Source organism: Sceloporus occidentalis, unplaced genomic scaffold, assembly GCF_023333645.1.
Source record: "Sceloporus occidentalis isolate IW3139 unplaced genomic scaffold, rSceOcc1.0.p SCAF_4, whole genome shotgun sequence".
NCBI classification, from domain to species: domain Eukaryota; kingdom Metazoa; phylum Chordata; class Lepidosauria; order Squamata; family Phrynosomatidae; genus Sceloporus; species Sceloporus occidentalis.
The window spans coordinates 135,629,603-135,655,967 of NW_028316984.1; the positions used below are offsets into that span (position 1 = coordinate 135,629,603).

The 26,365-nt window shown below is 43.0% G+C and overlaps 1 protein-coding gene across 3 annotated transcripts; it reads left to right on the plus strand.

The window, feature by feature from the left end:
- The first annotated feature begins 391 nt into the window (after nt 1-391).
- On the plus strand, nt 392-24,746 carry SLC39A13 (solute carrier family 39 member 13). 3 transcript variants are annotated; one of them, XM_089521651.1, is made up of 10 exons: nt 392-503; nt 6,738-7,010; nt 8,593-8,706; nt 11,002-11,123; nt 12,887-13,033; nt 15,038-15,127; nt 15,649-15,699; nt 18,936-19,068; nt 19,829-19,928; nt 20,829-24,746. In XM_089521651.1, exons 2-10 carry the CDS (start codon nt 6,773-6,775, stop codon nt 20,902-20,904), a joined length of 1,071 nt encoding a protein of 356 aa, XP_089377777.1. In that variant the 5' UTR covers nt 392-503; nt 6,738-6,772; the 3' UTR covers nt 20,905-24,746. The 3 variants fall into 3 exon arrangements, with proteins under 3 accessions (XP_089377777.1, XP_089377779.1, XP_089377778.1); XM_089521652.1 differs by lacking the exon at nt 392-503 and adding an exon at nt 704-919; XM_089521653.1 differs by lacking the exon at nt 12,887-13,033.
- The last annotated feature ends 1,619 nt before the right edge of the window (nt 24,747-26,365 follow it).

Sequence of the window (26,365 nt, forward strand, 5' to 3'; positions counted from 1 at the left end):
CAGAAAACTACACTTCCCAGGATTCCCTAGCACTGAGCCAGAGCAGTTGAAGCAGCCTCAAGATGGATTATTTCTGCAGTGTGTGTTTGGACCCATTGGTTGTGGTTTGTGAGTGAGTGAGTGAGTGGCTGCAATACAGGCATTCAACCACCAGGGCTCTGTGAACAAGACACAACGAACAGAGGACCCATATGTTATTGCACGGGGCGCCTTCACAGCCCCTGTACGGCAGTGCGACGGCACTTCCGGTCCCCCATAGAGCCCAGACCGGAAGTGAGTCCGCCTTGTAATTCGTTCCCCCTCGTCAGGGCGCGTGTTCTGCCTCTGAGGTCCGCCGTAGCAGCGTCGCCGGAAGTGGTGCGTTCACTAAAATGTCCGCCAGAGTGGAGGAGGAGGAGGAGGAGGAGGACCCAACCGACGTGGCTGAGCCTGGAAGGCGGAGCGGAGGTTGTCCCGGCGAAGCTGGATGGCAGGGGCAGCCCGGAGCTCCCCGGCCTCGCACGGTAAGTAAGGAGGACCCTGAGGAGAGGGCCAGGGATGCTGGGGTTTGTTGCTGCTGTTTCTGACTGATGGAGCCCCCAAGGCAGCGGCTGCCTCCACCCTGGGACTTGTGCAGCCACAGACTTTGCTATCCCTGCGGGGCCATGGTCCTGGGACCCAATCCCAGCAGATACCAAGGGTCCGCCGGAGAGGGCTGTGACCTTAGATGACGTCCTGTTGCAGCTCTTCTGAATTAGTGATGGAGGCTTTGGGGCAGAGATGGGGCAAGTGGGGCTGAAGCTCTGCATTTTACCAATAGCTATGCTTAGTGTTAAAGGGTCCTGCAGTCCAATAACTCCTGGAAGTCTGTGTGATTGTAACCCCTGCTTCAGGATGTTCATGGCAAATTCAGGAGAGCGAAGAGGGTGCTGAACTTAAGGTTAGTACTATACTGCTGGACTGCAGCTCCCATCCCATGTTACTTGCGTGGCAGAATGTAAGGGAAGGTGGTAACTACTCCACCAAACTCAGGGCGGTTGCACATCTCTATCAAATACTCACATGGTAATCAAAACTGTCTCATTTGCATGTATAGTCATGGGTTATTATCCAGTGGCATAGCTGTGTTCGTCTGGATCTGTATGGAAAGGGATCTTGCAGCACCTTTGAGGGAAAGAAGTGGCAGCATAAACAGTCTCTGTCTATGTTTGCTTCTTCAGATCCAGTCTACAAAAGCTTATGCAACAAACTCCTCCTCTCAGCTAGCGGGAAAGGTGCTACAAGACCCCTTTGCATAATGATCAGTCATGGTAACATCGCCCTGTTCATAACTGCAGCTGGTGGGACAGGGGCAGGAACAAAGCTGGCCTGTAATGCCAGAGTAGTTGATTTGCTGAAGTCATAAGCACTTGATCGTCACTTATATCCTTGTCAGATACAGTAATGGCAATCATAGCTAATATAGAGTCTAGTGGGGAAAGAATACTGAAGATCTCCTTGTCTCCATTATCAGCATTCCTTGATCCTTTTCCAACCAGAAGCCAGTTCATCTGACACATGCCCCTTTGTGGAGCATAATGGTTCCAAACAGCCCCATGTTGACCTGGCATTGCTGCTTTTGTGTCTGACTCAGTGTGTGTGTCTTGTGTGCCTTGAAGTTGTTTCTGACTTATGCAACCCTATGGGGTTTTCTCTGCAAGATTTGTTCAGAGGAGGTTTGCCATTGCCTTCCGCTGAGGCTGAGAGTATGTGATTTGCCCAAAGTCACCCAGTGGATTTCATGGTCGAGCAGGGAATCGTACCCTGGTCTCCAGAGCCATAGTCCCACAATCAAACCACTATGGTCTAGCTCAGTGGTTCCCAAACTTTGGTCTTTCAGGTGTTTTGAACTTCACCTCCCAGTATCCCTGACTCTTGGCCAATCTGGCTGGGGGTCTGGGAGCTGGAAGTCCAAAACACCTGAAGGACTAAGATTTGGGAACCATTGGGGACCATCACTGAGGTTTATGAAGTTATGAATGGTGTAGAGAAAATTGAGGTACCTTTTTCCATTCCACGTAACAGTAGAACTAGATTATTTCATGAAGCTGAATAGCAATAGATTCACAACACACTAAAAGGAAATACTTCTTTTTAGAAAGTATCCGCAAGTTACAAAGTGCATGGCCATAGGATGTTGTGATGACTAGTACTTTAGATGGTTTGTAAAGAAGGACAGAACTATCGCTGTGTGATCGCCTTATATATGCTGCTGGATATGTTTATGAAATGATCTCTCTCCAATATTGTAGGCAGTACTATTGTTCACTAAGGTGAGTTCACAGATGATTCCTCGATTGTTGAAAAACCTCAAGCTGAGTAGCTACAGGGTAGTTTACTTTTGGCCAGAGCTGTGTGTCTGCCATTATTCTTTGGAAATGGCAATAATAATAATAATAATAATGATGATGATGATGTAATGTGTTGGTTGCAGAATTGAGCTTCTTGAGAGTCTCTGCTTTCATTTGTGTTTCTAATCTTTATAGCAGCAAGTCAAGTGTGTGGAGTGCTTATACAGCAATCTCAGAAGCTAGAGACATGGTTGAATATACAGCCCAGGAGTTAGTCTTCAGTGTTAAGCATAGCCTCTTTGTCTTCTCTGCGATAACAAAGCCAGACTAATCTAAGCAAAACAGTAAATATTTCAGAACAAATTGTGGAGGTTGCTGCTCTTATTGGAAGAGAATTTGAATCTCCTGCTGTGTGGATTGTTCATTTATGTTTTAGCAAAGTCTTGCCTTTGAAGACTGGAGTTTCTCAAACCTCAGCTGTAAGAGTGCTAGTTTAAGATGCAGTGATGTCCGTGTCTTACATGACTTTTGGAAAAGAGTATCAAGCCAATCCAACTCCCTGGATGAATCTGAACAAACCAACCCCACCACCACCACCATTTTCACTTGTCAAATTGGAATAATTACCCAACCCACAGCACTGTTGTGAGGACTGCAGTGCTCTGCAAATAGTATAAGTAATATACATTGTAAATGCACTCTTTGTATGGTATCAGCAGATCTGCATGCACTTTGGGAAGACCTTGTCTTAATAGGAATAGGATGGGATCATTATTTAAAAGGATCTTTGAGTGTGGAAAATCCTGTAGGCGCTTCAGATCTGACAGTGGTGGAGCTACTGTGAATGGACACTGCAGAGCTTTGTAGCTGTTGGCAGAAGGTCAGGATTTCCAGTTGGATTCCAGGCGTTCACTGCTGGACTCGTAAAGTAGCTCTGGAAGAGAGTTTACTTGTTGCTATTTCTACTTCCGTTGCGGGGGAACAGGATGACATTTTGTCTGGACTCACTGGCATAATTAGAGACAACCTATGAGCTTCAGCAGAATGTGCTATAATTTTTTTTTAATAAAAGGATTGGCATGGTGGTAGAATTTGAAGCAGGAAAAAAAATGTGTGGTTGGCAAGGGCAAAACTCCCAGGGGAGGAGGCAGGAGCAGAAGAAACTCTGAGTTTATACTCAGAGAAGTGCTGGATGGAGAGCTGAGCTGGATTTTCCAGGTGCTTTGGAAAGCCATTTCCAGAACAGATTGGACTGGAAATCTTGTGTTGAGGAGACTCAGCAATTTCCGAAATGTCGCACTTAAACAGTTTGGTCAAGTTCTCCTTTGTGTCTCTTTACAATTTGAGAACTGTTCATTGCAGACTTTACTGTGCAAGACAGTGAAGGGGGAGAGTGTAGTTCAAGTTAGATTTTTGTAGTACAACTCCTAGATTCCCCCTAGTCCCATCCCTCCCATCCCACAGCAAAACTTTCTCAAGCTCTTGTTTGAATAGAGAGAGGCATACAGACATCAGTTTTAACAGCACAGTCATAAGCATGTTTAATCAGAAGTAAGTGCATTTAAGATTGCAGATCAACAATGCAATCTTATGCCTACTCCCAAGTAAGTATAGGATCACAGCCCAAATTGTACACATTCCGTCATGGTCTCTATTGCTGTGTCATCTGAAAAGCCTGAAGGCATTTTGCTTGATTTGTCATCTATCCCTGTCCCCTGGTGGCATCTTCCCCCTTTTGACCCAGAGAAATCTTAGTTATAGCATTCATGCTGCAGGCTGTTTTGCAGTAATTGCTCACTGTTTGGGTGACATGCCTCCAGGGAACACAGCTGTTTTCCAAGAAGCCATGAGATTATTTGGATTCTAATGCACCAGCATGGAATGAGCTCTGAGTCAAACTGTTTCAGCCTATGGGTCATTGCCACAAATCTAGCTCCTGGGAATTAGGGAAGAGTCATAAGGCCAGCTCTGTTTGTTCTCTACTTGTATAAAAGCCAGGTTTTACATATACAGGAAATTTCTCATGGCTGTATTACTGTAAGCCCTCCATATGCCCAGGTTCTTTATCTATGGATAAAACCATCCACTGTTTGAAAATATTCAAAAAATATATCAATTCCTAAAGCAAACCTTGATTTTGCCATTTTATATAAGAGATACAGTTCTAATATGCCATTGTATTTTTTGAGCATCCTCAAGTCGGGGGATTCAGGCACCAAACCCAAACAGATACCAAGGACCCACTGTATATACCCCACTTGCTTATTTGATGGCATACCATCAAATAAGCAAGTGGGGTATATAATATAGGCATGAACAAGCCATGAGAAATACTTGTTTTGTGTGTCTTCCTTGGAAGAAGTGTACTCTTATCCCATGTTCTAACGGCCATGCTTCTTGGGTATGGTGGGTCTTATAGTCTGACCCATCTGGGGGGGAACAGGTTGGGGAAAGCTGATTTAGAGCTTTCATTGTTCAGAGAATATAACAATTGTTTTAATGACTTTGACCCAAACCTGCTCTGCCTGAACTAGGGGCTTAGCAGGTGTTTTGGAACAACTCACAGACAGGCCAAGACCATAATTAGTAATTCCCTAGTGTTTGTCCTTGGCTATCAGAGATATACTACCTTTGAAAGCAGGCATTTTTTTTATTTATTGTGTCAATCCTGTCCACTACAAATTTGTTGAATTCTTTTATAAATAGCCATCTTCCTATAGGAGAAGTCTGCTAACATCTTGGTGGATAAAAATAGTACCTCCTTGTTTCATTTTACTGCTAAACCAGTAAGATGTGTGAGTGTGTTGCAGAGAAATAGTCCTTGGGAAGAAAAAGGTTCCACTGAGTAGCAGATAAATGTGCAGTAGCATCACCCCTTGGTGGTATGAACTATTCTCTCTCCAATGGCCTAGCTTTGGCCCATAGAAAATGCATTCATTGTTGTTGAGTCCAGTTGCATCATTTGCCACAGTGTTACACATAGTTGTCCTCTGCTGTAGCTTGTTGAGTGCCATATGACTTAGAAGTTTCATCTTCTAGCACTATCTCTTGTTTCATTCTCATAATAGGGTTTTCATGGTAAAAGACACTCAAAAGGGATTTGCTGTGTCTCCTTTTGCTCAGTACTAGCAAGTTTTAATCCTTCATCAGTGTTACACACACACATCACTACTGCTACTGTCCAGTAATTGTTTGGCGCATTTAGTCTGGCTTCTCAACAAAAGTCTGTCTGACATGGGAGGCCCTACCAGCAGTACAGTCTCCTGCCTCGCAGGAGCACACAATCCCACCACTATGGAATGGTAGTGCCATGTTGGGAATGCATTTATAGGATCAAAGAGGTTCAAGGGACCCTATGGACCATTCTGTGCAGGTTATCCAGCTAGAACATCCCCAGTAGGAAGCTGTCCAGCCTCCTTTTGAAGACATCCAGAGAAGGAGACCTCATCATCTCTCTAGTAAATTGGTTTCATTGAACAATAGACTAAATACCAGGTGCCATGTGGCCTGTGGAGATCATGTGCATCCATGCATGGTGGCATGCAGTATCCAACAAATGTCCTATTTAGGCTCCAGAAAACATTTTAGTGCCACAAACAGATGGGATTGTATACCATAGACCTCCAGCCAGAATTAGTTGGCACCAATATGAGTAAGGAATCCGCATTTCTGTATCTGTTTTTTTTTTTAAAAGAAGAAGTTTGGGAAAGTTGATGCAAAGGAGGTAGAGGAGAGGGAACAGAATTCCAGTTTCTCTTATGGGACTAGAGAAATCCAACATGGGGGAAATTTGATTTTTGAAAGATCTAGTTGTTTTTCTAATTTTTGGCAATTGCAGCCAACCACTATATCCCCATGAATGATTCCCCACCAGAAGATTATGGGCTAAATTCAATTATTAGCCTCAGCCAGAGTAGACACATTGAATCAGTGGGGCCTATGTAAGTGTTGGTGTTCATTCAATATGTCTGCTGTAGTTGACTAGTAATAAGATTTAACCTTTTTACTTTGTCAAAAGGTATCTAGATATGAGGGCTGACATTCCTGTGATGACAATCAAAATGGTTGTCAGTTCTTTTCATGTAGTTGCTGAAAATGTAGCATGACTTACATTTAGTAGACTATTTCTTTGATCAGATGCTTGTATAGAATGGGTAACTGACAAAGGATTGCCGTGACTTCTCACCTCCGGTTGAAATTTCCTCATTTCAGAAAAATAAATAATATTGTAAATCATCCTTACTTCCCTTGAAAAAAATTTTTAAGAGAAGGGAAGATTGAATTGGAGGGGCGGGGGGGGGGGGTGATGACAGCGTGGAAGAGAAGTACTTAAATGTTTTGTACACAGACTTGTGACCTTCTCTCTCTCTCTCTCTCTCTCTCTCTCCTTTCTTTCTTTCTTTCTTTCTTTCTTTCTTTCTTTCTTAGGGATTAACCAGCCAGGCTGAGGCTATATAGCAACAATGGAGGAAAGATTTTTTCTTCATGGAATTCTCTCCATCTTAGTGCTGACTGTTGCCTGCCAAGCCCATGATCTTCCCTTGTGTGAAAAGGAGGCTGAGTCTTGGGGAGCCATATTCAGTGAGGACCGCTTGGATGCCTGGATCTGTTCTCTAATAGGTTCTATTATGGTTGGGCTAAGTGGAGTTCTTCCTCTCTTGATCATTCCTCTAGAAACAGGAGCAGCTCTGAAGTCAGAAGGTAAGTGAATCCCTCTGTCTGTCACTCTTGGTAATCCTACTGGTTTCCTTTTTCCAGGCAAATCTCTCTGCCAGTGAATGTTTTGATTCATACAATTGATTTATTTCAGCCACATGATTCCCATCCCTGTTTAAATGTCTTCTGCAAGTTGCTGCAGATTAGGAATGCAGTAATCTTGAAATATATACCATTGTGTTTTGATGAAGAATTCAAGGGATTTTTCTTTTCAGTTTTTTTTAGTGGTGAGCAGGATAATAAAAATTGATAAAATATAGATGTGTGTAACGGTATTTGGTGTATTGACTTTCTCCTTTTGAAAAATCACTTTCAGCACAGTCTGAATGTCAGGAGTGTATGTACTGGAGAAGCTTCACTTTTAAACTCTTTGAATGGGAGAGTGGATGCTCAGTAACAGTTCTTTTAAAATACCCTGATTTAGGACATTGGGGATGTTTGGAGGGTGGCTCTTCTCCAGCAGTTAATCTAAATCAGGGGTTGGCAACCTACGGCCCGCCGGCCAGATCCGGCCCGGCAAGGCCTTGGGATCGGCCCCAGCCCAGTCCTGCCTCCGATTGCCGCCCCCGTCGCAGCTTCCGCGCCGCTCCGGGCGCTATTTTGAGTTCAGCCCCCCAGTTGTCTGAGGGACAGCAACCCAGCCCCTGGCTCAAAAAGGTTGCCTACCCCTGATCTAAATGATCTGGGGGAATTTCACCCCTTGCAAAATGGTGTAATAAGAGTGGAATTCTTAAACATGAATGTATGATGCAAATAGGGCAAAAGGTCTATTATTATTAAAAGGTGGGAAAGGGTAACTTAGGGCCCATGCAGACAGGCCAAAATAAAGCTGCTTCGGGTCACTTTGGAGGTGTTTAAATGACACACGCATCCTAAGAGGCCAGAAGCATGCCAAAGCTATGCTACTAGGACTAGAGCATGGCTTTGGTGCAGCTTCTGGCCTCTTAGGACGTATGCATCATTTAAACAGCATACCTCCAAAGTGACCTGAATCAGCTTTATTTTGGCCTGTCTGTACAAGCTCATGGTTGACAGAACAATGAAGGCCACCTTTCCTTCTGCAAGTCGTTGTGGTGTTACCAGGTATTGCCCTCTCACTTTCAAGTCAATTTTAGCATTCAGGAGGGCTAGAAATTTACATATGAACTACAAAAATATGAATGGATATTGATTCCTGTGCTTCTGTATCACACATTGTGTGTGTGTGTGATACTTGATTAAAATTAGGGGAGAGCCATGATCCTGTTATCTCTAGATGCTAGGCTTGTATAATCTTGCCTTTGGTCCCTTTCATCATAGCACAGCTGGCAAGAGGTCCCCATGAGGATGATGTTTTTCCTGCACTGAGCAAAATAGTTGCCAAATGCTCCTAAATGGCAGGAGTAATTCAGTCAGTTGCTGCAAATGCCCTTCCCAGTTAACAGCCTTTCCCTGGAAGCGAAGAAAGCATTCTAATTACCTGCTATATGAGCCTAAACTGCATGTACATGGATGTTCCTTAGACTTCTCTTAAGTAGACTAGCCAGATAAGGCTGGGTTCTGCAGTGACTCCCTGTTTGTCTTTCAGAGGGATCCCGTCGAATGAAGCAGCTCTTGAGTTTTGCTATAGGAGGGCTCTTGGGGAATGTGTTCCTGCACTTGCTCCCAGAGGCCTGGGCATACACGTGCAGTGCCACTGCAGGTAATTGTGACTAAAGCTCTGAGAACACCAAGCACACATGGACAAGTCAGGCACACAGCCATCTCTCTATGTCTGTGCAGCTCACTGATGGTGGAATTTTTCTCCACAGTGGCTTCTCATAAGGGATGGGGGGGGCTGCCAGAATTTTTTTTTACCCATAGCCCTATATTTTGAGTGACAATAGCATCTTTAAAAGCAAGGGGAGGGACGAGAAGCCAGCCTCCTTTCAAAGTAGTGAAAGGGAGTTTGGCTAGATTTAGTACAGCCAACTTGTGTCTGTAGCCTAACTGGATGCCTTCGGATGTGTGGAACCTGAGCTCCAAGCATCTCCCAACCAGGATGGTGATGGTGGGCCTTCTATTCCAACACAGTTGTAGGGTGCCTAGTGGATAATAGCTAATCTATATAGCCACTAAAGAAAATCAGGGAGAAAAACAGCACAAACATTTTTATTTCTGAGTCTCATGTAGTTGACTTTTGATACTTCAGCAGCCTTAGACAAGATAAATTGCTATACCCCAGAACCAGATCTTGGAAAACATACTTTTTTCTGGGTGGGAGGAGGTTCTAGATATTTCAGTTCAATAAAGCATTTTTTTTCCTGAGGTCTACGTAGAGTCCTATAGCTAGCTGCTTGATTAATAGAAGGGAAATCTTCTGTCTTGCTTTTCTGTCCCTGGTGGCCTTCCACTATGAGCCTGTAGAAGCCTGACTCTTCAGGAATGCCTCTGTTTTTCTTGTAACACTTTTTATCTCTGGCCTTTTGAGTTTCAGGATTGCATTGCCTCACACGTGTCTGTCCTTTCTTGTAGCTTGCCAGCAGTCAGTCTGAGCAAGAGCATGTGAAGCTGATCAAAAGGCACATTTTGTGCCCTTGGGCTGAGAACTTGGCACTGAGGGTGTGGTGGAACACTGAATGAGTTTTTCCAAGGTGCAGGTTTCATGCCCACACACGCAACCGTAGCTTCAGGGTTTGTCATAGGAATCAGAGGTGTCTGTCTTTCTCTGCTCAAAAAAAATCCAGTTTTGCTCTCATATAAAAGTAAGGTAAATTGGTGGGCTTCCATGTAGCAACATCTGCTTGCAGGATGCATGCTTTCAAATCACGGACACATGAGCTGTGCTAATTTTCTGGAACAAGAATTCACCACCAAATTAGTTCATTCTCTAAGGGAGTGGGCCCTACCCGTAAGTCCCCAGAAGTTGTTCCACAACAGCTATTATCTCTAGCCACTGGCCATGCTGGCTGGGGGTTGGGGGAATAGTGGTCACTTCTGTGGGGACCTAAGTTAAGGAACCTCTGCCTAAGACAGCAGTGGCTTCCCTTTAAATAAAATATCAAAAACTATCGTTTCCGTGGTCTACTCATATGTGTCACACTTGTAAAGCCAGATTACAGATTTGGGTCCTTTTAAAACAGAATACAGTCCGTCCTTGCCTTACGCGGCGGGATCCGTTCCGAATCCCGCTGCGTAAGGCAAATTCCACCTATGCTCGAGCCCCATTGGAAACAATGGGGCTCGTGCGCGGCAGCGCGGGAGCACGGGGGTGCAACGGGTGCACGCGCCCATTCAATTGAATGGGACGCGCCGCCCCGTGCGCACCCCGCGGCTTGAGCGCGTATGCTCAAGGCCGCATATGGCGCGCCCGCGTATGGCGCAGGCGCGCTGTATTAGTCTCAGCTATTCAGGCATCATGAGTACATCTTGTTTAAAAACAAAACAATCCCAATGGGTCAGTTTTGAATAATCTTTCTTGTCCAGGAAGAGGCCAGACACAGCCCAGGGTGAGACGTGTGCCATCTAGTCCTCAAACATCTTTTGATGTTATCTCCAGTCAATAGTCAGAGATAAAAGAGTATTTAAAGCCTGAGTTTGCAGCCTGGAGAGGTGTTTTGAGGTTCTAAAGGGGTTTCCCATTGCACTTAGCTGTGACAGTACCTGAAGTTTCTCGTGCTAGCACACCACCACACTGTGCTAAACATACCCCACCTTGTCTGGTCTCAGAAGCTAAACAGGGTTGGGCCTTGTTAATGCTAGAATGAGAATACTAGCAGGGGTGGGGAGGTCTCCATACAGGGTTAGGAAATAATGCCACCTGACATCCTGGAGAGACTTTGCTGTCAATCAAACAGTATTGGGCTATAGGGACCAATGGCCTGACTGTTAATAAGCACCTTCCTATGTGTCTGTGTCCCTCTGAAGGTAGGGTAGTGGTAGTGGTGATCCTGATCCCTAAGAAACTTGGTTGCATTTTGTGTTCTGATTTCTTTTGTTCTTTTTTTAACTGGTCAAGGTGGAGGGCAGAGCTACCAGCAGCAGAAGCTTCTAGGACTCTGGGTGATTGTTGGCTTGCTGACCTTCCTGAGTCTGCAGAAGATGTTCCCAGATAGTGAAAAGCAAGGAGGCTCCAGTTTGGTGAGTGGACAACAAAATGAGTTTGGTTTGGGCATTTGGTTTGTGTGGTTGGGTAGCTTTGGAGATTCTGCACAAAACCTGACTTGTGCTCTCCCTGTAGGTTCTGTAATGTTCAGAGGCATGGAATAGGCTTGTGGTCTGAGAGGGTAACTGCCTCCATTATATCTTAGGGGATACCTTACCACAGGAGTGGTAAAGTGTGGCCCCCAGGCTGCATGTTGCCCTTCACATTTTCTTGTGGCCCTTGGAAATCCTCAGGCTATCCCTAGGGGGCTCCTAATTTCTTTTTGAAAGGGCAAAGTGTTTTTCAGCCCCTCCCATGCAATAAAGGTGTGGGTTTTCTCTCCTCAGCCCCTCCCAAAACAGCTACAGATATGATTTTACATAACTTCTGGTTTTGCTGTGGTGGAGTAGTGTTGCCCACAAGACATCCAGAGAATGAAATATGGCCCTCAGTCCAGCTCAGTTGCTCATATCTCTCCTCTCACATGCTCTGTTCCATAAGCAGGGCTTGCAGAAGATGATGATCATGACCAACATTTGGAATTCCACATTGAATGTTCCTGACACCCCCATTCCTTCCTCATTTGACATAAATTGTGCAAATACTTTATCAAACGTATTTTCATAATTTATTCCATTATCATATCTGGTGGATTTTTTAAAATCTTTTTAATTTTCAGTGTGTGTTTTTAGGATGGAAATACTATATTCATTTGCTTTTCAATCAGCCTTAGATGCTGATAATCTATTCTACAAGCAAAAAAGATGTGGTGGCTGCCTAATTTGTATGCCTAGCCTAAGGCAACCTTCTCCAGCCCAATACCCCCCTGATGGATTGGTTGACAATGCTTATCATCCCTACCACACCAGCCCCAGTGGTGCTGATGCCTGGGGATCATGGGAATAGTGAGGGGTTGTCTGAGGGATGATGGTTTAATATATCTAGATGGTACTGGGTAGAGAAAGACTGGTTTGATGTTCTAGCATAATTAATTACTTAAAATATTTGAGGTTTGTGTAAATCCTCCCCCCCCCCATGTATTTTTATTAAGTGTATTTATATCCCTCCTTTTTCCAAGACTGCTACTCAAGGGGGCATACGAAAAGTCAACATTAAAACCAAATTAAACTATTAATCATATTTAAAAATATACTCTAAAAAGACTGTAAAAGTTACACAGTACAGTTTAATACACAATACAGCCCTAACAGCCCTTTATTAAAAAGCCTTCAGTTCTAAAACCCTGTCTGCATAAAATGTAATTGTAAAATGCTTTTTAATGTAATAATCGTGATTGGGTGGATTTATATGGGGTCTTTGTTTTAATTATGTTTTAATTTTTTGTGTTTTAATGTTAATTTTATATTGTTTTAATTAGATGATTTTAACTGTGTTTTTAAATTTTTACTGTAAAGTTTTAAAAAATGTTTTTATCTTGTGAGCCACCTTGAGTCCCTTTCTGGGAGAAATGCAGCCTTAAAAATTAATTAATTAATTAATTAATTAGTTTTTCCCTGCTGATGGAAGGATAGATAACAAGGAAGGGGCCATTCTAGCCTCTGGGGTGGAGGAGTTCCAAAGTGTAGGGCCAGTCACTGAGAAGGTGGTACCTTGTCCCTCACCCACAATTAGCAAGTGGGGTGTAGCACTAGTTTCTTCTGCATTTCAGACAAGACAAGTAGGAAGGGGATGAAAATCATCTCTGGGGCACTGGTTTTATGAACGTGAAAAAAAGAACAGTTCCTGCTTTGTGATATAGGACACCCAAGTTCCTGCCAAAAGGATTCCAAAAGGGAGCAGCTTCTCTGTGCCGGAGGCAGCCAATCCAATCCAAAGAAAGAAGTCAGGCCCAGCTCAGTGCAATGGTTCTTCTCACATACCTTCACCTTCAGCCCCCAAAATCAAGGTAAAGGGCTTTGCTAGGGCATGGGGAGTTGGTGACCCAGTGGAGAAAACATGGGGGTTGTTCTCACTGGCTTATACACCGGTTTACAAATTGAATCCAAGGTGTAGCGTTCCTACTGAAACCCGAATTAACTCTAGAACAGTTCTAGATGAACCCAATATTGTTTCTACTACGATTCGAATCTGATTCGATTTATAACATTTAATCCGGGTCAGAGGCCTATAAACCGGTGTAAAAAAATAGAAGGGTCAACCCTAGTATTTTTCCTTGATTCGGGATAGGGATCAGAGTATTTAAATAGAAACGTTTCGGCCTTTGAATCGGGTCAACTGGATGGGAGGAGCGGAGCGCGATGGGCTGGCCTAGGGGTGTCACCCTCTTTGGTCTCTTTCTGCATCGCCAGCACCATTTTCTTCCATTCACATAGACTTTCCCCCGGTGGATTGCAACCTCCCCTCTGTGTGAGGAGAGCCATTGAACACCATTTGTAATGGAGAGAGGCTGGATGCACAGCGATCTGGAGGGAAATAGAGCCTTTCCTTCTCTCTTTCCCAAACGGAATCTGGGGAGACATAGGAAACCCTGGATGTGTGTGTGTGTGTGTGTGTGTGTGTGTGTGTGTGTATTCCAACCCTGGGCTTTGGATGCAGAGTCTCTACCCACTTAAACCCACTGCCTTCTCCTCCTTGATCCGATTTGGCAAAGAAACACACACACACACACGATAGATAGATAGATAGATAGATAGATAGATAGATAGATAGATAGATACACACACACACACATATGTTTATATATCAATACTCACACACACACATGCATATATATGTAAACACATACACACACAAACATATAGGTATATACACACATACATATTTGTGTGTGTGTGTTTGCACGCATGTATATATACGCATATGAATGTATATTTGTTTGGGGAACCGAAGCTCTTTCCAGAGGAACTATGGGATAGTTTTGGAGGAAATCCCTGCTTCATGGCTCCAAAGACAGCCCAGGGAGCAATCCCCAAAGATTCTCTCCCCATGGGACGGCCAAAGTGAATTTGGGGAACTGAAGCTCTTTCCAGAGGAGCTTTGGGATGGGTTTTGCAGGAAATCCCTGCTTCATGGCTCCCAAGACAGCCCAGGGAGCAATCCCCAAAGATTTTCTCCCCATGGGGCGGCCAAAGCGAATCTTTCCAGAGGAACTATGGGATGGTTGTGTTTGTTGTGTTTGTGAGACATTTATCCTCCTCTGCCAGAGAGTGCTGGTGCCATAATAAACTACCATTCCCAGGATTCCCTAGCACTGAGTTATGGCAGTTAATATGGGGAGACACAGAAGAGGATGAATAAGCGCCTCCTGATTGGCTCTTTTAAAAAAAACGCAAAATTTATAAGTAATTAAAAACAGCCAGGTAGTGGGAACGCAGGTACAGGCTACATCGGTGTATGTTACTCCGAATTAATGTGACGTCATGATGACTTCGCTTTGATTGACAGCCGAAAAAAGCGAGTGCGAACGAAATAACGCTAAAACCGGGTTATATATACACCGATTCATTCTTGAATAGGAATGAAAGTGGATCATTTACAGCGTTTCAGTTGGTACATGAGAATGAAGAAAAAAAGCGATTTGGAACGCGGGATAACACCCGTGTTATTTTGAATCGGTTTTACCGAAACCGGTGTATTTTAAATCGTTGTAAACAACCCCATTGTATATCTCTTGGGGGAAAAACACTCTCCCATTCCTGAAAGTATAGACAGCATTCTTCTCTGCCTTCTCGAAGTCTTTGCTTGGAGAAGATGCTTTACTGATTAAAGGTATGCTTCTACTTTATACTGGGACAGGCTATGGTCCATTTGGTCCGGTCTGCTTGACTGGCACGATTCTAAGTGCCTTTCTGAAAATGAGCTTTGTCCCTGCTCTCCTGTGCAATCATTTCTCTCTTTTGATCATTAGGGGCCCTGAAGTTCTTTTTGTTTTCTTTCCACTCCTCTGTAGATCAGTGGATACCTCAATCTTTTGGCCAACACAATAGACAATTTCACTCATGGCCTGGCAGTGGCAGCCAGCTTTCTGGTTAGTAGAAAGGTAAGTTCCCTTTTGAAGGCATCTGTTTGAACCAACTGTGATGGTGAGATATGAGAGGCTGTGGTAGAAAACACATAGGCATTTCTGTTGTGTTACAAAGTACAAGATTTTAAAAACATTTTCAGTCCTTAACGGAAGACCTGGTGATATGTGGGGGGATCATTTCCTCTGTTCCCATAATCCAGCATTAAAAGTTCTTTTTCCATTTATGCATTATGCATCAGCTGAAGATTGTGAGTCTCCACTATTTTGAACATGAAAATGGTGCTGCTCAGTGTCCCTTTTAGTTCAGGGATGGACTATGTGCCACCCTCCAGATGTTGTTGTACTGCAATTTCCATCAGCCCTAAGCAGCATGACCAGTGCTGAGGAATGCTGAGGCTTCCAATCTAACAATATCTGCAGGGGTGCACTTTGCCCACCCATGTTTAGTCTTATGTGGGAAGCATCATGCCTTGCTCCACTTGCAGCCCTATTGAGCTTCATGGACTGTCCTAAATAGTTTCTTTTATCGGCTGTAGGTTGGGCTTCTGACCACCGTGGCAATTCTCCTGCATGAAATACCCCATGAGGTGAGTAGAATGTGTCATAAACTTGTGAGGAAGTTGAACAGTTCTCTGGTTCGGAGGTGGGAAGGAAAGTCACACACTCTCTCGCACTCTCTCTCTCTTGCACACACAAAGCACCAAAAATATTTACAGGTGCTCTGCAGAACAACAAATATAAAAATAAAAATCTCTGTCCCCAAGGGTCCTACAGTTTGAAATTTGACAGTGGCAGATGGGAAGAAATGGAGATTCAAGGGATAAGTATGAACAAATGTATTTACTTTTGGGCAGAAGGCCAAGTTAGTCAATTGCAGCCAGAACAACATCCAAGTCTAATGACTCCTTAAAGGCTAGCAAGTATTATTTGACATAAGCTCTTGTGCCCTACAGACCCCTTCATAAGATGTATGGAATGTTACCTTACATGACAGATACTTATACAAATGCTTGACTGGGTGGACTTGAAACGTGGGTTTCATTTTTGTAGGAAAGGTGGGGTATAAATAACACACATCATTACTGTTACAATCATAATATCCCAATTAAAAAAGTGACACTACTTGGACACTACATTATCCAGCAATCCCTCATTGATTTCCAGATTTCAGAATCCAAATCACTGATGGTCCAAGATTTCAATCAGTAACACCTAATATGCTGTGAAACCAAGGATTGAAAATAACAATAATAATACTGTAATACATTGTTGAGCAGCCATTCTTAAAATAATAATCAAGCAGTAGTTAGGTGGCAAAGCTGACATTCTAGGATGGATATCACATGTATTGTGGTGAAAAGACATTGTTCAGTTCAGGTTACAAGGGCAGAGGTCTAAAACTATCAGCGCAACTGCTAGGGTCCAACAACCACTGTCAGCAACTCAAACGAGTCCTGGGGTTAAATCAGACCTTTGTAGCAGAGCTAGCAATTTTAGAAGCAGAAGCATGGCTCCAGAAGCAATTGAGATAACAGCAACTGGATGTCTTCCAGGAACTGAAGCAATGTAGGGAACCTCCAGGGACACTCAGCAAAGCGATGCAAGACTACTGATAAACCACCAGAGAAGCAAAGTCTCCCGAAGTGCTCTTTATTCACAGTGCTATAATACAAATACAGATCTCCAAAACTCCAAACCATACCAAACCAACTCCTACTACAAACCCACAAGCTGTCCCTTGCAACCCCTGGGTTTATATAGACTCCAGACCATGTGGTCTCCCAAACCCAGTGAGTTCAGGTGTGTAACCATGTCATATGTCCCCTGTGCAATCCAGACACATGGTTTCATCATCCATGGCTACATGCACCTAGACACTAAAGTGTCCTTGAACCAATGAGCATCAGCTGTACTGATCAACCTTGTCCTTCTGCTGAATGCTCATAGTCGAACACACACACATCAAGCATTTCCCTGTGTGCTTTGTTTTAACCCTTCAAATCCCTGACTAAAACACACTGCAGAAATAATCCCGTTGGAGACCGCTTTAACTGCCCTGGCTTAATGCTGGGAATAGTAGTTGCAAGAGACGTTTAGCCTTCTCTGTCAGATAGCTCTGGTGCCACAATAAAACAGGATTCCATAGTATTGAGCCAGGGCAGTTAAAGCAGTCTCAAACTGGATTATTTCTGCAGTGTGTTTTGGCCTAGAGTTTAAGTTCTAGATCAGGAGAAGACAAAGGCCACCTTTAGCCTCCAAGGCTGTATTTTCTTTTATTTTATTTCAAGGATTTAGATCCCTCCTTTTCCCCACAATGGCATTCAAGTTATTCACCTAATTTTCCTTGATTACCCCTTTTCTAGTGAAAAATCTTTCTCTCCCAAATATTGTTTTGTATCAAAATGCCTGTTTTATACAACGAGAAATTGACTTTCTGGCTTTTCCCCTCCATTTTTTGTCAGTCCATGCACCCCCTGGAGGGTCTCAGATATTGACTCCCCAAGCCCACCAGAGTTGCAGACCCCTGTTCCAGATGAACTCTTGTATGTGAGAATTGTGCTCAGAAGGGCCAGAGGAAATAAAAAAGGGAAGAGTACAAGCAGTGGAAATGGCCTAATAATGGGCATTAACAAACAATAAAGTGATAATAGATGTACTGATTAACATCTATTATCATGTGTGCTAAGATAAAAAGCCTTTGTCCTTGTTCAAACCAGTGGAGATAGTAAATCTCTTGATTATTTTTTGTTTAACCCTTTCTCCACTGGAATCTGTGGTTGAACTTCTTTTGTTCAAGCCTGAAGTCAGAGACAGAGTGTTCTGGGAAAATGAAGAGTTTTTCTACAGATTTTTGAATATTGCAGTGTCAATTTCATTAAAATCCTGCACATACAATTAATCTACATTAGTGATTCTCAGTCTTTTGTATCTTACATTCCACCAGTCACTCTGTCAACAAACTTAAGTCTCACCATTATAGTTTTTCTTCAGAAAGGATTTTTATAAGGTTGCAGGTATTCTTTCTGTTGTGTTTATCACTCACAGTAAATTTTAAGGACATACAACTTTCAGACATATTGTTGGGAGTAAACACAAATAATAATTCCATTTTTTTAGTTGTTATGTGCCTTTAAATCAGCTGTGCACCCCTAAGGCTTGTCACAGTCAGAGGTTTTTTGGTTTTTGTTTTGTTGTTGTTGTTGTTGTTTTTTTTGCAAGATTTATTCAGGGGAGGTTTACCATTGCTTTCTTCTTAAGGTTAAGAGACCGTGACTTGCCCAAGATCACCCAGTGCATTTTCATGATAGGATTGGAACCTTGGTCTCCTAGAGTTGTAGACCAACACTCAAAACCACTGCACCATGGTTGCTCTCTAATTCCATTAACAGTTGGGAAAATTGTGAATCCCTGGTAGGAAATAACCTGTGGGAAGAAGAGGGGACTAGTAAAAAACAACCTTTTTATTAGTGTGCCCAAAGGTCACAGAGCATAATCCATGGCAGGTAGTGGCAATAGGATCTTAGTAAATGTATTTATGATATTTAGGTTTCTTCTCAGGCACAAATGCTGTTGGTGGCAACAGCAGGTGGGCAATGTGATTTTTGCTTAGAATTCCTTCTCCCCATCCAAACAGCTTGGAAGAGCTGTTCTCTCTTTTGCAACTAGAATATACATGATAATTGATGTTTCACACCCTGAGATATCCTCATGGTAAGTCTGGGGAGTTTAATGTGTTATGGTGCCATGTTGGAAAAGAGCTAATAGTGCCATGCTAGCCAGTTTAATGCTTTACCACTGAACTCTGTTTATGGTGTCTCTATAGGTGGGGGATTTTGCCATCCTCCTTCGTGCTGGGTTTGATCGCTGGAGTGCTGCCAAGTTGCAACTCTCCACAGCCCTCGGGGGAGTCCTAGGGGCTTGCTTTGCAATTTGTGCTCAGTCACCAAAAGGAACAGGTATGGATCTGGAAAGGAAACGTGTTGAGCTATGGGTTCAAGAATGGAGGCATAGGCCTGTTACAGACTGCCAAAATAATGCTGCTTCGGGTCTCTTTGGAAGTATGCTGTTTAAATGATGCATGCATCCTAAGAATCCGGAAGCTGCACCAAAGCTGCACTCCAGTGCTTAGGAATGGAGTGTGGCTTTGGCGCGACCTCCGGACTCTTAGGACCCATGCATCATTTAAACAGCATACCTCCAAAGAGACCTGAAGCAGCTTTATTTTGGCAGTCTGTAACAGGCCCCAGTGAAGTAAAAACAGCAGTTTATTCAATAACACAGTGCTGGTCCAAATATCAGCATTCCAACAGGGAAATCTGGCACCAAACCAAACTTAAACTATGTCATTTACGGCAGTTTTGGAAAATCTACCAAACAATAGCATACAACAACTTGTACCAAGTAAAAACCCTTCATGTTGGACCTTTTCATTACATTTCAGATTGTTAATGTTATTAGTAGACACTATTGGTTAGTCAATGATAGGGTCAGAATGTTCTGGTAATGCTTAATCTACTTTTCTTTGAGATTCCTAAATGTTTCATAGCTTCCAATGTTTCCTTGATTCAGAATACTTTTCCTTTAGCATGGCTGTATTTTTTTTTGGCCTTATGGTCAACCACTGACCTTTCCATTCCAGTGTCAGGATAATTTGCCCACTTATAGCTGTCTTCTGCCACCTATTGGTCATTGATGTACTTTTCACTGTTCCTCCAGGGGAAACCATCGCTTGGATTCTCCCATTTACCTCTGGGGGATTCTTATACATTGCCTTGGTAAATGTTGTGCCTGATCTTTTAGAGGAGAAGAATCCTTGGTAAGTGTTTCTAGCATGGCTTGAAGATAAGCAGTCAAAGCAAGAGAGAGTCCGTCCTGTGGTACCTCAAAGACTGACAAAGATCTTGGGACATGAGCTTTTGTGGGCCGGAACCCAGTTCATCAGATGTACACTTCTCAGTTTAGGAAAGGAAATGAATTCATAAAAGTACAGAGAATGAGAAAAGTTTACTTATACCTCAGAAAGTTGCAGCGGATATAAGATAGAATTTTAAAAAACATAGCCGTGTCAGTCTGGATCAGTATTTAGAGGGATCTTGTAGCACCTTTGAGACTAACTACAAGATAGAAGTTGGTAGCATAAGCTTAAGTCTATAAGCAAAAGCTTATGCTGCCAGCTCCTTTATGTTAATTAGTCTCAAAGGTGTTACAAGATCCCTTTCAATCTTTTGCTTTTTTATCATATTGCCGTTATCTGTGTGGCTCAAACAACACAGAGTCAACATAGTTGCTCTCCCACTGAGCAAGGATGCAAAATTTGTTTCTGAAACATAGCAACAAGCAAGGTTTTCTGGCAAGGCCACTGAAAGCAGGTTCAGGGCTCAAGAGAAAAAAGAAAGGGTGGGCCCTCTAGCTTTCGCTAGCAGTAGATCTGCAAGACAGCTAGAGGTGGGTAACCATGGACTTGCCAACCATTGGTTGGGGTGGTAGATTTGGGTGGCATGGGAAAGGGACTCCCAGCTATGCATGAAAAGGCGGCATCTGAGGAAGGGACTCTTCTCCTGCTACTTTCCTTCTGCCTGACTTCCCATGGGCTGGAAAGAGACTTCAGAGATCTGTTTCTTTAAGTGCCTTGGCAGGGGTGAAAAAAAATAAATACACATGTCATGTCTGGTTTTTAATCCATCCTTTTCTTCTGATCTTTCTTTCCTTTGCTTAGGAATTCAGTGCAACAAGTGCTCCTCCTATGTACCGGCATTATTGTCATGGTGCTTCTCTCGCTCACCACTGAATGAGTGACTCTGACTCAGGCTTCCTTCTGCTGCTCTCCAAGGCTGCCTTCATTCTAAACTGTTACAAAGCAATAAGGGACACCATTGGATTTTTCTTCATTGTGTGCCTGTGGATCTGGCTGCTGCTATAAGAAGCGGATAAGGGAAGCATAGTTTTTAGGATGGAAGTTGGACTCCTTTTCTTGTTTTTTAAAGTATTAGAATCCAGGACTTCCAAAGTTTTGAAAGAACAAAGTGAGTGGCTGGTTTTCTTTTCTTTTTTTAAAGGGGTGTGTGTATGTGTGTTTTTATAAAATAATAATTTAAACAGAAGATAGCATTGAAGAGAGAACTTGCTGTCAGTGGTAAAGCAGCATGGACAGGTTGGACCAGGATGTGTGCTAGAATTGCTTGGACAAAACTCCAGAGTTGAATAAAAGACAAAATCACAGTATCTGCATAGAAATGAAATAATTATCTGGCTTCCAAGGCACAGGAGAAAGTGTTCCAAACAGCAGCAGAATGTCTAATAGTTCACTTTATGTTGCCACATAGGGATGAGCAATGTAGGAAGGTGCTTTCTACCTGGTCAGGCTGTACTTGTCCTTCTAACCCAGGTATTAAAAACAGTCACTGGCAGTGGGTGTCCAGGATTTTGGGCACCCAGGGATCTTTCCCATATGTGCTCCCTGAACCCCATGTCACTGTAGAAGAATAGGAAAGATTGAACCCAAATCTTTCTGTGTGCCAGGCTATGCATGCTGCCATTGAGCTAGCTTTCTAGATCTTCTGAGAGAAGGTTCTACTACTGCCTGACCCTCTACCTTCTTTTTCCCAAGCTGGCAATATAAGATCCTGTTAGACTGAGCAACTTCTTCCTTGAGTTTCTTTGGTACATAAGCATTATACTGAAACTGGATTCTACCGGAGATGTTGTTTCTGTCTAGCTGTTGTTGGACTAAATTCTCCCTCCCTCCCTCATACACACACATATTTGCACATACTTAAGAGTGAATGAAAACTGTACTCCAAAGATTTCATTTTAAGGAGCACTGCCTGAGAGATCCTGTTACAACTCCTTTACCATAAGGGAAGACTCTCCTGCCTTTTCAGCTGTCAAGCAGCTTGAAAGCCATATGTTCAGTCTGTCCTATGTAAGACAGATAATTTGTGCCATTCCAGGTGTTGTTGGATCACAGCCCCTATCATCCCTATCTGTTGACCATGCTGCTTATTGTTGATGGGAATTGCAGTCCAACAGCAACTGAAGGGTCCCAGATTGCCCACCAGTTTAATACATTTTACTTTTTGGTTTCTTCAGTAGCTACTTGGATGAGTGTGCTGGGCCTGCATTCTTTCATGGTGAACAGCAGAAAACAAGGCAATAGGGAACACACAACTGAGCCTGTAAAAGCTGCATACAGAGAAGGGCACACTCGGGGCCTTGCCTAAGATATTTGGGGAGTAATTGCTGAAAAAGAGTTTGGAATCATTGGAGCTGCTTTGTGAAACGGGAATACTGACATCTTGGCTATGATCAGGACTGTGCCTTGTGTGCCCTTTGAAAACATTAATAAATTAAAATTAAGCACCAGGGGAAATAGATTCTTACAGCCCATGTACCATTTTACACAACTATAGTTTATTTCTTAATTTTGCCTGTCATGAGGAAGGCAAAATGGTATGCAAGTTCATTGCAAACCCACGTCAGCTGAAGAAAGAGTTGATCAGGGAAAAAGAAACAGTTTCTCCTCAGACTTGTTTCTTAGATTTCAAACAAGTCTCTACAATTTTAATTCTTTACAATGGAGTGAGCAACTTTGGCTGCCTTCTGCTCCCCTTAAACCCACTATGGGTCACCCTTCTATCACATTGCCAAAATGAGTCACAGTTTTACCATATTGCTAAGCTGCTTTGCTGGATTTGGACAGGAAACTGGCAATAGTCCTTGCAGTTTTAACCCCCCTTTAAAAATGAGCACATACTGCTTGTTTTAAAGTGGGAAGTCCCACTTTGCTTCCAAACTTTGGTGGTGTGCTTGTCAGATTTGGGCACTGTCACTGTGAGATAGTGATTCACAGTCTGTTGGCCAGCTCTTTACAGAAAAGAACTGAAAATGAAACTGCGTGGATGGGCAGTTGTGTGTCTTTCTTTAGTATTTGTATATTGAATCACTAAATTGTGGAGTCTTAATTTAGACTCTCCTTGGGATATCTTTGGAGGTTCAGTACATCTATATAAAAAAGATTTAGGTTGGCAAGAGTTTGAGGTGCCACTAAGAAAGATCCCGTCTGGTAGGACAACCTAGCATCACTGTGGTGCCTTCCATGCTTACCAGACAGTTGTGAGGAAAGCTGAATAGCTATAAAAGTGGTAGATCTCCAGCTGCTAGAAAGAAGCAGCAGGCAGTCCTGTCATCATCATCATCCCCACCAACTCTACTTTGTTGCTTGTTGTTGTGTTGTTGGTCTACAACCCCCATGCTGTCTGGGGAATTATGGGCTTTGTAGGTGAAACCATCTGGGAAGGACCAGGTTAAAGAAATACGGTTTAGGACAATGCCTTCACTTTTTCTGAGACTGCAGTCCTTAGATCATTTGTTTGAGGAATCCCAGTGAAGTCCTTTTGGCCCTTTGTCCTCCGATTGCACTCCCTGAAAAGATTTTTTTATCTCCAGACCATTGCACATCTAGCCCACATGTCAGTCCTGCATGAATATACAGCTACTATGCTGACAATTCATGGACTGCAAACTGGCCAGAAAAATCATTGGGACAAGCATTTTGCTGCAGTATGCATGAGTGCAGGAACAACATTTAATACTGGACTACCCACATCTCTGCTTAAGAAGAGATGGAGAAGCACTTATGTATTTGCTTTCTGTTGTATCTTAGTGGAAATGGGGTGGTGCAGGTGCAGCAGCCTTAAATCCTTAGGGCTGGAAACACTGTGATTTGTGGAATGGCTCTGTGACTTTTACTAAAGGCTGTCTGCCGTAGCCATGCAGAGGAAAGTTTTAACCACCTTTCCCACAAAGCAAAAATGAACACAGCTCATCTGCCTCACTGACTCTAATCATGAAGCATGCTCTTTTTCTCTCCCTCCCCTCTCTCTTTGTCCTTGGAAGGTTGCCTTTCCCCAGCAGCTGTTCTCAGCTGTTAAGCATCTGGATTGCAGCTTCAGAAAAGCACAGTTCCAAAATGACAATCTTCCATCGCCTCCCAGGCATCATGTAATTAATCCGTTAGGCACTGAGTGATGCTCCAGGACTCTGTTCTGCCCCTATTTGTCTTGCTTCAGCTTAGACAGGGCTGCCAGCAAAGCCCTGGCGTGGAGATGGCAGAAGTACCAATGCAGGGGTACAAGAGCCACTATTATTTAAGAATATTTATTGTCCCTAAATTTCTGGTTAGCATTGGCAAGCTGCTTTGGTGCATTCCAAGAACTGAATACACAGAAGCTCATGCTATTTGCATCAGGGCTGGGTTTGGTGTAGGCTGGAATTCACTGCTCAGTGTTTAGGAATGTAAAGTGGGTGACACTGATTCATTAATCTTGGAACTGTTGCTGTTGGCTTGCAGCCCTAGCTGCCTGAACCAAGTTTGGAAATCTTGGGAAGCTTTGCCTAAAGTGGCCACTCCAGGCCCACGGGAAGAGGCCTCGGCTTCATTTTGGCACCCGCCCCACAGCGGTGCTCTGGTGGGAAGGGCAGTTAGTATCTCCACAATATTTGTCACTTTAGGAAATGCAGAGAGAATCTTATTTTTCTAGCTTTATTTTGCACTAGTTCCTGTGCATTCTTGTTCATCTGTATTGATCTATTCTGCATGGAGGCAATAGAGATGAAATAAAAGGACGGAAATCTGTGTGTGGACTTTTTATTTATTGACATGAATACTTCAACTTTTTCACTGTATTCCAGCTTCACTTCTATTCCTGCTACCACCACTACTTGTGCTTCTTAATAACTTTATTTATAACTGACCTTCCCTCCCAAAGCTGGGACTCAAATTGACTTACAAATTCAGTTAATACAGTTAAAACATACAAAGGAGCTACAGTAAAGTATAATCAAACTATTAATTGTGTTAAAAACAATGAAATGAAAACATAAATGATGAAAAAGCACTACAATTAATGTAACACCAGCATACCTAATTAATCAATAATACTGATTGAAATATTAGGTCATTGAAAGAACTTTTGTCTCAAGTCAATGACTGGAAGCAACCCCAAAGGCCTTTTGGTCCAAATATATGATCATTCTCATCTGGACATACTTTTCCACCCAAAGAGAAAATTCGTACCATAATGTACAACAAGTGGAGAATAAGCTCACTGTTGGAGGGAGAGCCTATTTAGAAGAAGAGAAGCCTGTACAACACTCTTGTTTTATAACAGCTGCCAGCCAGTAACTCTGTCCCCCAGCCCACCTTAGCTGCCTCTAACAGAGGGGTTTTTTTGGGGGGGAGGGGAGAAATCCTCAGATGGCTTCCATAATTTCCCAGTCAGTATTGTTAGTGCATATGTTGGCTATAGGGTTATGGGAGGCACATAATGAAAAAGTAACTTGTCCGATCAATATTCTCCAATGTCTGGTATGCATACTGACTCTGAACTGTTTCTATTGAGTGAGCAAGTTAAACAGGTTTATTGACACTGGTCTTTCCCCCTTTTTAAGAATTTGTCTTAATAATAAATAAGCTGCAATTAGCCTTTTTTATTAAATCCTGCAATTTCTTCTAGCGTCCTCTGCCTCCTAGTCAAATCTTACAGTGTTCTCAGATATATGTGATTAAATCTTAAGGGGGAAAAGGCTTCACAGCTACCTGCCCTAAGCAGAGGAGATGGACCCATGTGATCTTAGATGGAAGTCCCAGAGTCCAGGGCAGTGGAATTCAAACAGCCAATTAATCCTTGTAGGAAATAAACTTCAAAAAAAGTATTGAGTCTTGAGCCTCACCAGGGAATAAAAGAAAGAGAAAGAAGGGCAGCTGACGAAATAGACATAAGCCAAAACCATAATCTGGGGGTGGGGTGGGATGGCAGCTTTGTAAAAAACACAAGGAACATTTCTATGGAAATCTACCCCATTGCAAGCCAATAATGCAATCTAAAAATGAAGCTGTTCTGTTGTCAGAAATGCAAGGGGAAGGGAAGCTGTGGCAGAAAAAGGAATAAAAAATGCCACCTTCCTTGCGTATGAAAAAAGATAATTGAAGCTAAGCTCGGTGAAGAAGAATGGCAGGTTCTCTCTCTGCTCCCCAACACCCTCAAATGTCTTCTTCCTCTTTGTTCTGTATTAACAAATGCCATTGCATGATGGTAGGGAAGGGGCTCACTTCAACGCTGTCTAGAAACATGCTCACTGGAGGTGGTCCTTTGTCTTGTAGCTTAGTCATCATAGCAAACATTTTTCTTTCCCCCTAACTTTAGGATGCAGAAGGTCATGGGCAAGTGAAATCTCTGCCCTCCTATCAAGAAA

Bases quoted from the DNA above. Each gene is read 5' to 3' on its own strand.
- SLC39A13 (XM_089521651.1), top strand. From the start codon at position 6,773: ATGGAGGAAAGATTTTTTCTTCATGGAATTCTCTCCATCTTAGTGCTG. The intron at 8,707-11,001 runs GTAATTGTGACT...TAACTGGTCAAG, and splicing joins CACGTGCAGTGCCACTGCAG to GTGGAGGGCAGAGCTACCAG. The intron at 19,069-19,828 runs GTATGGATCTGG...CTGTTCCTCCAG, and splicing joins TCAGTCACCAAAAGGAACAG to GGGAAACCATCGCTTGGATT.